Source organism: Panthera uncia (assembly GCF_023721935.1).
Source record: "Panthera uncia isolate 11264 chromosome B3 unlocalized genomic scaffold, Puncia_PCG_1.0 HiC_scaffold_1, whole genome shotgun sequence".
NCBI lineage: Eukaryota > Metazoa > Chordata > Mammalia > Carnivora > Felidae > Panthera > Panthera uncia.
In genome coordinates, this window is record NW_026057582.1 from 92,627,514 (window position 1) to 92,644,006 (window position 16,493).

The window sequence follows — 16,493 nt, forward strand, 5'->3', positions numbered from 1 at the left end:
ACATGTATACTTTCATCTGCATTCTACTGGATACAAAATATCTAACATCCAGCCTAACAAGGCAAACACTCTAAAGCTGAAACTATCAACTGAGCTGAAATGAGTAATAATATTAAAAAAAACCACTAACCAAGCTCCTATGCAGCTGTACTGTATTTTCCTTCATGGTTTCCCTCACTCAATCAAATGACCTTTAAATAGGAAATAGGGCTACAGGTACAATTCAACTGGAGAGTAATTCCTAAATCATTAGATTTTCATTATGGAAATCAAGAGAAGCTGGCTACATTTAGTACTAAACAAGAAAATTATTCTGAGAATGAAATAGATGCAAATAAAGCATTCTGGGATGAAGTATATTAATATCCCCAATTCACAAGCATGTTTTTACTTGGTTGGTTATTGCATCGAGTTCAATAATACAGCCAGGTCGAGCAGTAGACTGTTGGCTCACAATATTAAACACTTCTCCAATAAGTTTCTGTAAACAAAAACACAAAATGTTAATGATCAACAATGCATGAATCTGTCAACATGATATAGCATCTCAGACATTGAGGGATCCTCTAAATATTCACTTACTGGCAATGGCAATTCATACATTCAAAGAAATATTTCAAACTTCTATATTCAATCTTATTCTCATGTTTAACATTAACAAACCAATTAGAAAAATCTATAGTGTTTACCTAAATAGTGCTTAACTTCAAGGCATCTAGTTCTTTCAACATGTCTCATTTTGCTATCTTAAAGCTTCAAGACGGACATGGCTGAGGGTCTGGCCCAATGCCCATGTGTATGGTTGGCAGATCTGCAATACCATTTAAAGTCTGGGGGCACCTGGGTGGCTCAGTAGGTTGAGCATCTGACTCTCGATTTTGACTCAGGTCATGATCCCAAGGTCACTGAATCAAGCCCCATGTCTGGCCCCACACTAGGCATGGAGACTGCATGGGATACTCTCCCTCTCCCTTTCTCTCTCTCTGCTCCTCCCCTGCTCTCTCTCAGTCTCTCTCTCGAAATAAATAAATAAATAAATAAATATTTTTAAAAATTAGGAGCGCCTGAATGGCTCAGTCGGTTCAGTGTCCGACTTTGGCTCAGATCATGATCTCAGTTTGTGAGTTCAAGCCCCACAACAGGCTCTCTGCTATCAGCACGGAACCTGCTTCTGATCCTCCATCCCCCCCCTTTCTGCCCCTCCCCTGCTTGTTCTCTCAAAATAAATACATTTTTAAAAACTTAAAAAAATAAAAGTACAATTCTGCCAGTTAGAAGATAAGGGCAATGGCTGAGAAGTGAGACTCTGCCTTGAGATGAGGATGTTCGAACTAACACAGGAAGCCTAACTTTGGACCCCCAACTCCAAAACCCTTGTGCTGAAAAAAAACATTCCCTTTTCCCTTCTTCCAATCAGGCTTCTCTTGCATAAAAACCTTTCAGTAACTTCACCTGAAGCAGTTACCTCACAAGGAACTGCCCAATCTCCTTAGTATCAATCACCTCTATTACTTCTTACCACCTCCAGGCCACTAAGAGGGGTTAGATCCCAGCTTAGCCGAGGGGCATTTATACAAGATTGGCTCTGGGAAAACAGCACATACTCTGGAGCTGTAGGATCTTTCTTGTCAGCAGGATTCCAGAAACCATGTATGGGAACAGATTCTAGGGTTATTAGACCAAGGAGGACAAGATACGTGGTGGTTGGGTAGGGCTGAATTTATTGTTACAAGTACCTTCACCCAAGATTCAGTATTTAAAAGTGTTAGCTCAGACACCTGCAAGTGGTGTTAACAGTCGGCTGGGTTTGTTCATTGAAATCTGGATGCCTACAGGTGGTGAGGTTAAAACACGGGAATATCTCTAATACACCATGAATCTTTGCTACTCAAGTGTGGTCAATGGACCAGCAACGATAGCAGCATCCAGAAGCTTTTTATAAATGCAACTCTCAGGCTCTGAAGTGAATATATCTGCATTTTAATCTCATGTACAATCTCTAGCTGATTTGTGTACATGCTGAAGTTTAATAAATACTGATGTAAACCAACAGTTCTCAGCCTTGGCTGCACACTGAATCACCTGAGGAACTTCAACAACCATTGATACTTAGGTCCCACGCACAGAGATTGATGTATTGGTCTAGGGTACAATCTGAGCATCAGGCATTTTATAAGCTCCTCAGGTGCTTCTGACATGCAGCCAAGGCTGTAATCCCCTGGTAGGGATACCCATTCCAGCTAAGGATTTGTCTTGCCTGCAAACAACTCTTCTCCTGGCACTATAACTAATGGCCTTAACAAATACCTTATTTAACACTACAGGATCCTACCCCACCTCCAACAAAGGAACCCATTTTACGCAGAAGATAGGACCAGAATTAGGATAAAGTGAGTGAAAATACTCACCCTGGATACAAAATTTAAGAGGGGGTGCCAAAAACTCAATAATCAAGATAAATAATATCTTAAATGATTTTTAAATAAAAATCAATGCAAAAAAATTCAAAATGAATCAAATATCAGAATTTTAAATACAGCATTCAATAGTGTCATGAGGTGTCTGACTGGCTCAGTCAGAAAAGCGTGCAACCATCTCTTGATCTTGGGGTCATGAGTTCATGCCCCACATTAGGTGTAGAGATTACTTAAAAAAAAAAAAAAAAAGTGTCTTGATGAGCCATATTAGAGCCTGAGATAAAAGCAAAACTTCACACACATGTTTTTATGTATTTTTTAAATGGTTAGTTTTTTTCTAGAACATTAAGGTGGTTGAAAACTACTGAAAAGTAGGTACATTAAAATTCACATTATTTTAAATTTAAATTTATTTATCCCAAAAGAATATTATTTTATTTTCCTGGCTTTAATGGCAGCAAACTTACCAATTTTTTTTTAAATCTACTTTTCACTTATCTTGTTTTCAAAACAGACAACTTATTTGATAGTCTCTTGACCAAGAGACAATCTTCAATAATTTTTAATTAACTTCAACTTACTGAAACTTCTTTTGCAGGACAACTTTGTGACCAGTATTATTTTCTTTAAGTTCTCAAGTACATTTCCAAATATGAGTAAGACTGCACTAAGCAAAATTTGTGAGTCAGTTTTAGAAGATCCAATCAACAATGTTGATTTTATATTATAAATTATGGACACTGCATGACACTTAAAACTATTTCAGACAAAATTTCCCTAAGTCTTAAACTATCAAAACATATATGAGCCAAGCATTTTGTAAACAAGGTTATCTATATAATGTAACTTTTCTCCAGTTAAAACTTCAAGATCTAAAGCACTTCAGTTAATTTTCATACCTCCATTTTGAACGTGAAATTAGTATTTGCACTAATTTGTACTGTGGTAGTCAAAATAATGGCCCCCCAAAATGTCCACATCCTAATTCTCAGAACTTATGACTATGTTACTTTACATGACAAAAGAGATTTTGTAGGTGTCATTAAATTGAGGATCTGGAGATGAGGACATGATCTTGGATTAGAGGTAGAAGGGCCCACTATAACCACAATGGTCCTTATGAGAGGGAGGAAGTGTGGTCAGATTCAGAGAAAGATGTGACAGAAGCAGCAAAGGCCAGAGAAAGAGAGTTTTGAAGATGCTATGCTCCTAACTTTAAAAAGGAGGAAGGAGCCATGAGCCAGGAGATGCAGGGGCCCCTAGAAGCTGGAAAGAGCAAGAAAAAGGATTCTCCCCTAGAACCTCCAGAGGGAATATGGCCCTGCCGACACCTGGGTTTTAGGACATCTGACCTCCAAAACTGTAAGATAATAAAAGTATTGTTTTAAAATCACCGATAAGATGGTAGTTATTTGTTGTATCAGCAGTCAGAAACTAAGAAAGAATCCCACAATCTCCTTAATTTTTACTTGATAGGCTCTTTTTCCAATAATAATAACACATCTGTTAACTCATACATTTTTTTTAAAGTTTATTTTGAAAGAGAGAGACAGGCAGAACGAGCGTGGGAGGGAAAGAGAGAATCCTAAGTAGGTTCCCCACTCAGAATGGAGCTGTATGTGGGGATCAAATTCACAAACCACAAGATCATGACCTGAGTTGAAATCAAGAGTCAGACACTTAACTGACTGAGCCATCTAGGTGCCCCTCATACATTTCTAGTTTGTCCCTTTTTTAAAATTCATTTTCAGGTTCAGGAACTATATTCATACCTCTCATTTACACTCATCAAGCATACTTTCAAAGTTACTTTCTCTTGTTATATCTGACAAATCTCAGTTGAAAACTGGATTAGCAAAGAAGTAAATTTTGATCAGATTATTGAAGTGTTCGCTTTGTTAAAGCCAGAAAGGTAAGAGTATAATAAATTGTTTGGGGCATAAATAAAATATTTAAACTTAAAATAATATTGTGAATTTCACTATACTTACTTCCAACTTTCAATACTTTTCAACTACTTTAATGTTCTGGGAAAAAATTAACCATTGAAAAATTTCAGAAACGTTTACAGAGTGCACATTCTTCCTTTTGCCCCAGGCTCCGACGAGGCTCATCATGGTACTGTAGGATTTGTCTTTATTTAAAAATTTTGGCATTCTGTTCATCATTGATTTTTTTTGCATTAAAATACAGCACTAAAACCACATGATCTAGTAATTCCACTATGGGTATCTACTCAATGAAAATGAGAACGCTAACATTTGGGCCACTCCACCAGGTTTAAAAAGAAAAAAAAAAGGCAAACACCCAAGGTGCTGACAAAAGTGTAAGGGAACATGGAATTTGGTGGTGTGAGGAGACTGCGATTCTCAAATTTAGGCTCTGTGACTATCTATGGAAACAGGGGTTATGACAGCTTTCCTTCATGTTGTTTCTTTTCCCCCTGATTTCCCTGCTGTGATGAGGACTGATAGTAGGACAACATCAATTCAGGTCCCAAGTAGGACTGCAAGTACATTACATCATTACACACTGCATCGTTACACAATGATACAACGCCAAACCAGAATTTGTGTTTCCCTGGTGCTGGAGAAAAAGTTTCTTCATCTAAATAAAGAATAGCAATAGATGCTAAAGGGCAAAAAGGGTGTACTTTGCTGGCTATTCTTTGTCTGCATCTAAACCTTGGTGTATTCTCCACCCTTGTCTGCCTTATTCTGTGCTCCAAGAGGTTGACTTCAGGACCGTATCACCTAGTTCGCAACCCCGCTTCAGCTTCAGGCTGAATTCGGTCAATGGGAGGGACCGGTCAGAGACTGCAGAGAAAAGAGAAAGAGAAGTTGGGGCATTTATCCTCCTTTCTCCCCCACAGTTCTGGCAGTAGCTGTGTTCCTGTGTGGCCACCTCTCCCAACAGGCAGCTCCTTTTCCACGGCATTAGCTCTCACCAAGCTTTGGTACACTGTTACTGCTCTTCTTATCCCTTCAGGCATAGAGATACATTTTTCTATTGCCACTGCAAAAAATTACCACACACTTCATAGCTTAAAGCAAAACAACTGTAATATCTTACAGTTCTGTAGGCCAGAAGTCTGACAGGGGTCTCGTTGAACATCAACTTGCCAGCAGGGCTGCATTCCTTTCTGGAAGCTCTAGGGGAGAGTTCGATTTCCTTGCCTTTTCCAACTTCTAGAGGTTATCCCTATTCTTTGGCCCATGGCCCCCTCTCTCCTTCCCCAAAACCAGTAATATCATCTCTCCGACCATTCTTCTTTTGTCACATCTCTCTTTGACCACAGCCAAGAAAGGTTCTCTTGCTTTCAAGGACTCATGTGATGAGACTGGGCCTACCAAAATAATCCAGGATAATCTCCACATTTCAAGGTCCTTAATTTATTTACATCTGCAAAGTCTCTTTGGCCATGTGAGGTAACATATTTGCAGGTTCTGGGGATTAGCATGTGAACATCTTTGGGAACATCTTTACTACCACAGGGTAATAATGGCTTCATCCTGTTACCAGACTCTGAGTGCTTTATTATCACCATGTGCTCAGCTCTGTAAGGAGTTCTTTCATTAAACTCTCCTCAGTTAAACCCTTGTGTGTCATCTGTTTCCCACCTAGGCTCTGAGTGAGTGACATAGAGACTAAATCAAAGTGGTACTGATTGTCTCTCCCTGAAAAAGTGCAACCCTTACCAATGTGTTCTTCTCCATAAAATGCAAAAGAAAGATCTTTGTGTAGCTTCTCCGACTTAGTATGGTCTTCCTTCTCAATTTAAATACTATGATCCCACAAAGAACATAAACAAGCAATTCAAAACACAACAGCCAATAAAAATATGAAAACCATTCAATTTCTGCAATAATAAAAAGTGCACAAATCAAAATAACTAGATACCAGTTCAAAATAGTGAAGATTTTGATAGAAGAAAGAAAAAGAGGATGGATAAAACCTGTATCATATACTGCACTGATGAAGTACGTATTGGTAGAACAGCTTCCCATTGTCTTCACAAGGTAATAAAACTCTTCAGTGTGATATTCATTAACTCATTCATCAACTCAACAAGTATCTAAAGAGTGCTTATCAGATATCAGGCACTGGGAATACAGCACTGCCTTATCTTACATTCAAAAGAAGACAAACAGCACACAAATACGAAAGTACACAAACTGTGAAATAGTACTAAGTGCCAAGGGGAAAATAAAGTGGTAAAGTGGACAGGAAGTAGTGGACAGGGGTGGTCAGGAAGGCCTCCCTTGACTAAAGACCTAAAGCAGGCAAGAACACAACCATGTGTTATCTGAGTGAAGAATATTCCAGGCAAGGAGAACAGTAAGTAAAAGACACTTAGATGAGAGAGTGTTGGCCATGTTCCAGGACCAGTAAAGAGACTGGTGTGGCTGAAGCCAACATGAAGTAGAGGAAAAGTAGAAAAACACAGTATCAGAGAAATGAAGGTAGGCAGGATAAGAGGTAAGAGGCAGACACTGTACAGTATTACAGATCACTGTAGACACTGGCTTAAAAGAGTGACATGATCCAAATTACACTTTAAAAATACCATTCTGACTTCTCTGTTGAGAACAGACTGTAAGAAAGCAGGGCATAATGGGAAGGTAACATCAGCAAATAGTGGAATAGGAAGTCTTAGACCACCTTCCCCCCACAGAGACACAGACTTAACAGTGAAAAAATTCAACATGCTTTCATGAAAAAAACATTCAACAAACTATGAACAGAAAGAAACTACCTCCATATAATAAAAGACATATATGAAAAGCCCAAAGATAAGGTCATACTCAATGGGAAGAGACTGAGAGTTTTTTCTCTAAAATCAGGAACAAGGCAAGAATGCCTACTTTCACCACTACTACTCAACACAGACTGGAAGTTCTGGCCAGAACAATTAGACAAAAAATAAAAAGCAGAAAAATTAGAAAAGACATAAAATTATCTGTTTGCAGATGCCATGATCTGCAGAAAACCTTAAAAATTCTACAAAAGAACTGTTAGAACTGATTCAGCAAAGTTTTTTTATTCAAAAAATCAAGTCTGTTTCTATACATTAACAATGACAAATCCAAAAAGGGAATTAACAATCTCATTTAGTAGAGCATCAAAAAGGATAAAAAGGATAAAAAAAATTAAGAAGAAACTGAAAAAAAGAGATGAAAGACTTATACACTGAAGGAGCACCTGGGTGGCTCAGTCAGTTGAATGTCTGACTCTCAATTTCAGCTCAGGTCATGATCTCATGGTTCAGGAGTTCAAGCCCCACATTGAGCTCTGCACTGATAGCACACAGCCTGCTTAGGATTCTCTCTCCCTCTCTCTCTCTCTCTGCCCCGCCCCCACTCATGCTCTCTCAAAATAAATAAGCTTAAGAAAAACTTATACACTGAAAACTACAGACCATTCCTAAGAAAAATAATAAAAGATATAAATAAATGGAAAGATATCTCATGCTGTGGATTATAAGACTTAATATTGCTGAAATGTCCATACTACCAGTCAACATATTCAATGAAATTCCTGACATATTTTGTAGAAATTGAAAAAAAAATCCTAAAATTCATGATAACATGGGGAAAGGATATTGGTTCTGTCAATGATTTCTTGGATATGACATCAAAAGCACAGGGAACAAAATAAAAAACACACTTAAAAACTTCTGCCTGTCCAGGGAAACAATCAACAGAGTAAAAAGGCAACCTACAGAATCAAAGAATTAAGTAGAAATCATACACCTGATAAAGGGTTAACATCCAGGATACATAAGAACTTCTACAACTCAACAACAAAAAAGCCAAAATAGGCAAAAGACCTGAACAGACCTTATCCAAAGAATATATACAAGTGGCCAATAAGCGCAAGAAAAGGTACTCAACATCATTAATCATCAGGGAAATGCAAATCAAAACCACAATGAGATATCACCTCATACCCATCAGAACAGCCACTATCAAAAGAAGAGAAAATAAGTGTGGGAGTGGATGCAGAGAAGTTGGAACCCTTGTGCACTGCTTATGGGAATGTAAAATGGTGTACCACTATGTAAAACAGTAGGGAGGTTCTCATAAAATTAAAAACAGAATTACTGACTGATCCAGCAATCCTACTTCTGGGTATATACCCCCCAAAATTCAAAGCAGAATCACGAAGAGATATTTGCATATCTATGTTCATCACAGTGTTATTCACAAGAGTCAAGAGACAGAAGCAATCCAGATGTCCATGACGGGTGAAAGAATAAAGAAACTGTGGTATATACATACAATGGAATATTATGCAGCCTTTAAAAAGATCTTGTCACTTGCTACAATGTGGATAAACCTAGGTGACATTAAACCAAGCAAAATAAGCCAATCACAAAAGGACAAATACCGTATTATACCATTCATATGAAGTGCCTAAAGTAGTGAACATCACAGAAACAGAGAGTAGAAAGGTGGTTACCAAAGGCTGGTGGGAGAAGAGGGAAAAAGAATTAAAGTTTAATGAATACTGAGTATCAGTATTGTAAGACAAAGTTCTATCAAATCATCACAATGTACACTTTAAATATTTTACAATTTTATTTGTCAATTATACCTCAATAAAGCTGAAGAAAAACCACTTCAAAGTTCTAGAGTTGTAGAACAGTTCTAGTATCTGTTGAACAACAATGAATATACTTAACACTATGGAACTATACACTTAAAAATGGTAAATATGGTAAATTAAATGGGAGGGAGGAAAAAGAAAGCAGGGTGTAATCATAAATAAATATATTTTTTCCACAATCTAGCCTGTACCTTCCTATCCAATCTCATCTACTTCCGACAGCCATTTACATTCAATGCTATGGCTGTAATAGGCATGGCATAATAAAATACTTATAGTTTATCATGCACTTTCTTATACTTCTTCTATTTTTTTATACTTATTATACCTGTTTCTTCTTAATGGCTGTTCCTTCCACCTAGAATATTCTTTTCCTCCTTGACTTTTTTTTTTAATATGAAATTTATTGTCAAACTGGTTTCCATACAACACCCAGTGCTCATCCCAACAGGTGCCCTCCTCAATGCCCATCACCCACTTTCTCCTCCCTCCCACTCCCCATCAACCCTCAGACTGTTCTCAGTTTTTAAGAGTCTCTTATGGTTTGCCTTCCTCCCTTTTTTTTCCCCTTCCCCTCCCCCATGGTCTTCTGTTAAGTTTCTCAGGATCCACATAAGAGTGAAAACATATGGTATCTGTCTTTCTCTGTATGACTTATTTCACTTAGTATAACACTCTCCAATTCCATCCACGTTGCTACAAAAGACCATTTTTCATTCTTTCTCACTGCCAAGTAGTATTCCATTGTATATATAAACCGCAATTTCTTTATCCATTCATCAGTTGATGGACATTTAGGCTCTTTTCATAATTTGGTTATTGTTGAGAGTGCTGCTATAAACATTGGGGTACATGTGCCCCTATGCATCAGCACTCCTGTATCCCTTGGGTAAATTCCTAGCAGTGCTATTGCTGGGTCATTCCTCCTTCACTTTCAATTCATACCTTCAGTAAGTCTCATGTCAGGTGTCATCTCCACTAGAAACTCTTCCCTAACCACCACCATCTGAATTAAGTGTTCCTTCCATGCACTGGATAAGCCTTCTTATCCCATACAATTGAGAGAGAGATGACTAATTACTCAACAAGGTTGCTTAACCCAGAGAATCATTTTAAAATGATACATATATACCTTCAATATTTTATTTTATTTAAAACATCAATGCACATGAACTAACTGGTATTTTGGTGTAGAGTGAGGGCCTTTAAATATATGGGTCTGCTAATAGGAATTAAATGTCTTTCGTCTTTCTTGCATAACCCCTCCTGTAAGGCCGTGGCTATGTTTTTTCAGTTCTTTATAAACTGAAGTAACAACTGAAAGATACCTACAAAGAAATGAGTGCAGTTTTTTGGTTTTACAATTCCCCCTAGATTCTTTTATAGTTGTCTCACCATACCTAATTAATAGCAGTTATTTTTCAATATACTTCCAAAACATTTATTAAAAAAATCAAAATTTTTATACTCACGTATCAATTTATATATTTAAATTACAGAATTAAAACAATGGGTACAACTTGACAAACATGTAGAAACAAATGGCTTTTTAGAGGCAGCACAGCATAGTGGTTAAGAGCTTGGTCTCTAGGGGTGCCTGAGTGGCTCAGTCAGTTAAGCATCTAACTTCAGCTCAGATCATGATCTCGCCATTCAAAGTTCGAGCCCCATGTCAGGCTCTGTGCTGACAGCTCAGAGCCTGGACTGGCTTCAGATTCTGTGTCTCCTTCTGTCTCTCTGCCTCTCCCTGCCCGTTTTCTTTCTCTCTCTCTCTCTCAAAAATAAATAAACCTTAAAAATAATAATAAATAATAAAAAAGAGGTTGGTCTCTAGAGCCCAGCTGCCTGGGCTCAAATCCTGGCTCTACAACTACTAGCTAATTGAACTGGCACAAGTCATTACATTTCTCTGTACACCAGTGTCCTCATCTCTAAAGTAGAGATGACAGGGTGCCTGCGTGGCTCAATCGGTTAAGCATCTTGAGTCTTGATTTTGGCTCAGGTCATGATCTCAAGGTTTCCAGTTGAAGCCCCATGACAGCGCAGAACATGCTTACAATTTTCTCTCTCCCACTCTTTGCCCCTCCCTGCACATGTGCACGCATGCATGTGCGTGCACACACACACACACACACACTCTCCCTCTCAAGTAAGTAAACAAAAGGCTTGTTTTTAGTAACAGCAACAGCTACCTTTCAACACCACACTTCTCTCTTCCCATTACTGAGTCACAGAATAATATATAGAATACTTTAACAAGTACTCATGAAATACTTGTGGAATGAATGAATGAACGAACCTCCCTTGACCAAGCATCACTTGGCAAGAAAGTTCAAAAGTTTATGCTTTCAGGCACCAGAACAACTTTATCTTCAGTATTTTGATTGGAAAATTCTTTTTAGCTTTAATTAAATCACTGCCTTCCGGGCACCTGGCTAGCTCAGTCAGTGGAGGGTGGGACTCCTGATCTCAGGGTTGGAAGTTCAAGCTCCACGTTGGGTGTGGAGATTACTCAAAAATAAAATCTTTAAATCTCTGCCTTCATAAATAGTTTTCTCAATATAAATGCCTTCTTGATGACTCAGGGTCACTTTTATGGACATTAATTGTTACTAATGCCTTTAGAGCTCTCAAGATTTCAAGTATTGTTTTTGTAATAATAAATACCAAATATACACTGGTATCTGACATGTAACACTAGGAATTTATTTCCAAATACCTGCAAAACGATTATCTTAACTACATTTTGCTACCTAAAACCTCAATCACTTCACACTCAATGTATCTCAAACTTAAGTCATCATCAACACCTCACAAGTGTCTTACCAAAGCTAGTGGATCCACTATCACAAACTTGAAACCTTAGAGTCATTTCCTTTAGTATCCATAGTCAAGCAACTACTAAGCCCTACTTTACCTTTTCTCAATATCTGCCAAATACCACTCTAGCTCAAGTTTATTTTACCACAGGCTTTGATGACCTCAATAGACTTCCAATACCTTATCAACTATACTCGATCCTGCAAACTAACCCCTTTAATTCCCTGCCCAAAAAATTTTGGTGTCCCCTAAATCCATCTTCAATCCCAGAATAAAATTCAAATCTTTTCAGATGACTCTTAAAGGAAAAAAAATAATAAACTAGCCTCTACTCACCATCTACTAAAAATCTCATTTGAGGAAGAGGACAGCATGTGACAACTTCTTTCTGTATTTCAACTCACAATTAGTAGAGGAAGTAACTGAGAAAACTGCTGCTCTGACTTACAAAAAAACAAAAAAGATCAGCAGAAATAATGGGAACTCGACAGGAAGCAACGATGTTAAGAATTTAAGATCAACAATAAAGGCAAGCCCTGTAGTCTATCATTCAGAAAGGCAAAAATATCACAATTCCTCATAATATATGGCTCTGAAAGTCAGAATGACTCAAGAGACTTTGGAGGTTCCTGCCTATGCAACTGTAAATATAACTTATGAGGGAAAAAATGTTGGTTAGTATAATGGGCTGGATAGTATCCCATCAAAATCCATGTTTACACAGAATCTCAGAATGCCATCTTATTTACAGAAAGGATGTTTGCAGATCTAATCTGTTTAAGATAAGGTCATACTAGACTAAGGAGAGCACACACAAAACACCCAGAGAGAAGAAGGGCATGTGAAGACAGAGACAGAGACTAGAGTATTGTAGCTTCAAGTCTAAGAACACCAAAGATCAGTAGAAGCAACCAGAAGTTAGGAAGAAACAAGAAAGGATCTTCCCCTAGAGCCTTCATAAAGAGCATGGCCCTGCCAACACCCTGATTTCAGACTAAATGTATACGCAAAACAGAGTTGCAAAACATGTGAAACACAAAACTAACAGAACTAAAAGGAGAAATGGACAAATTCACCATTACGGTTGGAAATTTCAACACCCTTCTCATAAGAATTGATAGAACTAGACCGAAAATTAGCAAAGATCTAGAAGAACTCAACACCAACATTAATGAGAATAAAATCTAACTGACATATGTAGAACACCCCATCTAACAATAGTGGAATATGTTCAAGTGCCATGGAATACATATTAAGACAGACAATGTCCTGGCCATAAAACAAACTTTACAATAAATGTATAAGGACTGAAATTATAGTGTGTTCTCCTACCATGATGGAGTCAAACTAGAAGGCAGTAACAGGATGATAAAAGGAAAATCTCTTCCCAGTATTTATTGGGCAGCTAAACAACACTCTTTTAAATAACCCATGGGTCAAATAAGAATTCTCAAGGAGGGGCACCTCAGTGGCTCAGTTGGTTAAGTGACCTGATTTTGCCTCAGCTCATGATCTCATGGTTCATGGATTCAAGCCCCATATCAGGCTTCATACTGACAGAGTGGAACATGCTTGGGATTCTCTCTCTCTCTCTCTCTCTCTCTCGCTCTCTCTCTCTGCCCCTCCCCAACTTGGTCTCTCTCTCTCTCAAAGTAAATAAATAAACTTTAAAAAAAAGAATTCTCAAGGAAAATTTTAAAATATAGTGAAATGATCAAAAACAAAAATACTACTTATCAGAATGCCAAAGCAGTGCTGAGAGGAAAATTTAAAGCACTAAATGCATATGTTAGAAAATAAGAAAAGTTACAAAACTCTAAGCTCCTATTTAATGAAACCCAGAAAAAGAACACCCCCCAAAAAAGGCAATAAGGAAGGAAAATGATAAAAATAAGGGCAGAAATAAATGAAAATGAAAACAAAGAGATCAATGAAACAAAGAGCTCATTCTTTGACAATATCAATGAAATTAACAAACTTCTAGCAAGAATGAAAAGAAAAAAAGAAGAAAGGCACTAATTACCATGTTGATAGCATGTACCCTCTTAAAATGTGTTGAGAAGGATACTTTATATCTGGGGTATTCTTCCCAAAAACCCATAACTCTGGTCTAACCATGAGAAAAGTAGCAGACAAATAAATCCCAATCGAGGGAAAATTCTACAAATTGTCTGACCAGTAGTACTCAAAGCTATCAAAGTCATGAGAAATACTGAGGAAGATGAAGAAAACTGAGAAACTATTCCAGACCAGAAAAGTCTAAGGATTCATGATGACTAAATATAATGTGGTTTTCTGGGTGAGATCTCAAATTAAAAAAAAAAAAATTTTTTTTTGGAATGTTTTATTTATTTATTTTTTTTCAGAGTGAGAGAGAAACAGAATGCAAGCAGGGGAGGGGCAGAGAGAGAGGGAGACACAGAATCTGAAGCAGGCTCCAGGCTCTGAGCTGTCAGCACAGAGCCCAGTGCAGGGCTTGAACCCACTAACAGCGAGATCATGACCTGAGCTGAAGTTAGAAGCTCAATTGGCTGAGCCACCCAAGTGCCCCTCTGGGTGAGATCTTAGAACACAAATGGGACATATGCAGAAAAATCAGTTAAATCTTAAAAAATCTAGAGTTTAACTGATCATATCATATCAATGATGGTTTCTTAGTTGTGACAAATATATTCTGGTAATACAAGATGTTAACAATAGGGGAAACTGGTTGTGATGTATATGAGAACTTTGTACTACATGTACAACTTTTCTGTAAATCTAGGACTATTCCAAAATTAAAAATGTATTCAAAAAAGTAAGTAATTGAATAAATTACTGTTTTCAGAGTACAAAAAACAGGAAAAGATGAGCTCATTAACAGAGGCTGATACTTTAATGTTAACAAAAATTCAGAGAATAAAGAACTCCTAATTCCTTCTTTGTCTCTGGTCTTCTATTTCAAGAATTTATCTTGCACAAAATTGAAAATAAAGCAAAAATTTTCTACAATGAATAAGTGTTACTTTTTAACATTAAAAAATTAATAAGAATAGAAGGCTTAAGAAAAAAATGTACATTGGTGCAGGGAGAGTAGATGACCAGGATAAGTTAAGAAATTTCAAGAATGTATCTAAATGCTCTAAATAAAATTATATTTTCTGGAAAAGTAATGTCCAGGTTAGTGGGAAATTTTTCAAATGAGACCAATGAACTACTGAAGATATTCTCTGAAAAATCAGAGGAAATGACACAGCCAAAATACTAGAAAGAGGTAAATATTCCAATTTTCAAAAAGGAAAAAAAGGCAGACTTAAAGAGCTGGATGTCTATTTAGTACAATGGTTTAGTCACCAACAGACATCAGGGTACATACATTAACCTATTTATACATTAAAACAATCATCTCACACAAATTTGACTTCCTTTTTGACTGCAGAATATTTGGCAGACAGGGTGTAATTTATTTCAGCCAAGTACATGACAAGCTGCCTCATGGAAATCCCAGGGACAAGCTAAAGAAACATTTAAGACAATAAAAATGGAAAAAGATTTCACATGTACACTACTAGCCTCTTTTTCAGTCCTATCCTGTTCAACATTTTTTTCTATAACTGCCTCAGATAAAGATGTGGAAACAACATTCATCAAACAGATTGGTGACATAAGTCATAAAGCAGTAACACAAAAAAACAGATCTGGATTCGAAGTGATACTGAAAGACTGACTCTAGAAGGTGAAAATGTAAAGTGAAAATAGGCCTACATTTGGGCCGTAACTCAAATGCACAAATATAGGACAGCTTACTGGCAAGAAGAGACTTTTGGATATTTAATTCAGAGTCAGCTCAGTATGAGTCCATTACATACAAAGAGCATGGCATGCCTGCCCAAAACAAAATAGAATCTAATGAGACGGGTCATAATACTGCTGCACAATGCCCAGCATATAGACAAACTGAAAACTGCTAAGAAGAGTAACCAGGGTCAAATATAAAACAGAGTTAGTTTATTGGTGGAGGGGGAGCAGGTTTGGCCTGAAGAAAAAAGTTTCATAGGTTATAAGACAGTTGTCTTCAAATATCTGAAGTGATCTCATATGTAAAGAATATTAGACTTATTCTAAATGGAACCAGGGCTAACAAGCAGAATTTAAGGAATACAAATTTAATTTCAGTATAGTAGTAAGGGTGTCATGAGCTGCATTTAGAGTTGAGACTCCCCCCTACCTAGGATGCCAGATGACAAATTGGCAGGAATGTGCTCAAGGATAAGAATGAAGCATCAGGTTAGACCAGTGACCTATAAAGTATCTCCCAATTCCATGATTTGAAGATGCTACTTCCTCGATGCCAAACCCCTGGCTCCAGTCCAAGAGGTTTTTTCATCACTCCCGGAAGAAGTCTTACTTATACATGTACTTTCCTATATGCATACTTTCAGGCCAGTCTCTCACTCAGGAAAAGGCAAAGGATTTGTCTTTCTAAACTTTATCCACCTACTAAAAACAAACCTAAATACTGTAATAAAGACTTCTATGCCTACCCTAATCTGATCTCTCTCTCTTCCGGATTATGAAATATTTCTAGTGCCATCTGTTCGGCAATAAATTACATACCACCCTCAGACACCGCTTCTGTCTTAAACTGTTATTTAATCTTTTTATTAA

General features: G+C 37.4%; 1 protein-coding gene across 3 annotated transcripts in view; it reads right to left on the bottom strand.

The window, feature by feature from the left end:
- Positions 1-16,493, bottom strand: part of DMXL2 (Dmx like 2) — a 152,411-nt gene that overhangs the window by 59,623 nt on the left and 76,295 nt on the right. For all 3 annotated transcript variants that reach the window (XM_049613614.1, XM_049613613.1, XM_049613616.1), the window contains one exon: positions 392-481. In XM_049613614.1, coding sequence (XP_049469571.1) covers positions 392-481 — 90 coding nt within the window. The remainder of the gene's footprint in view (positions 1-391; positions 482-16,493) is intronic.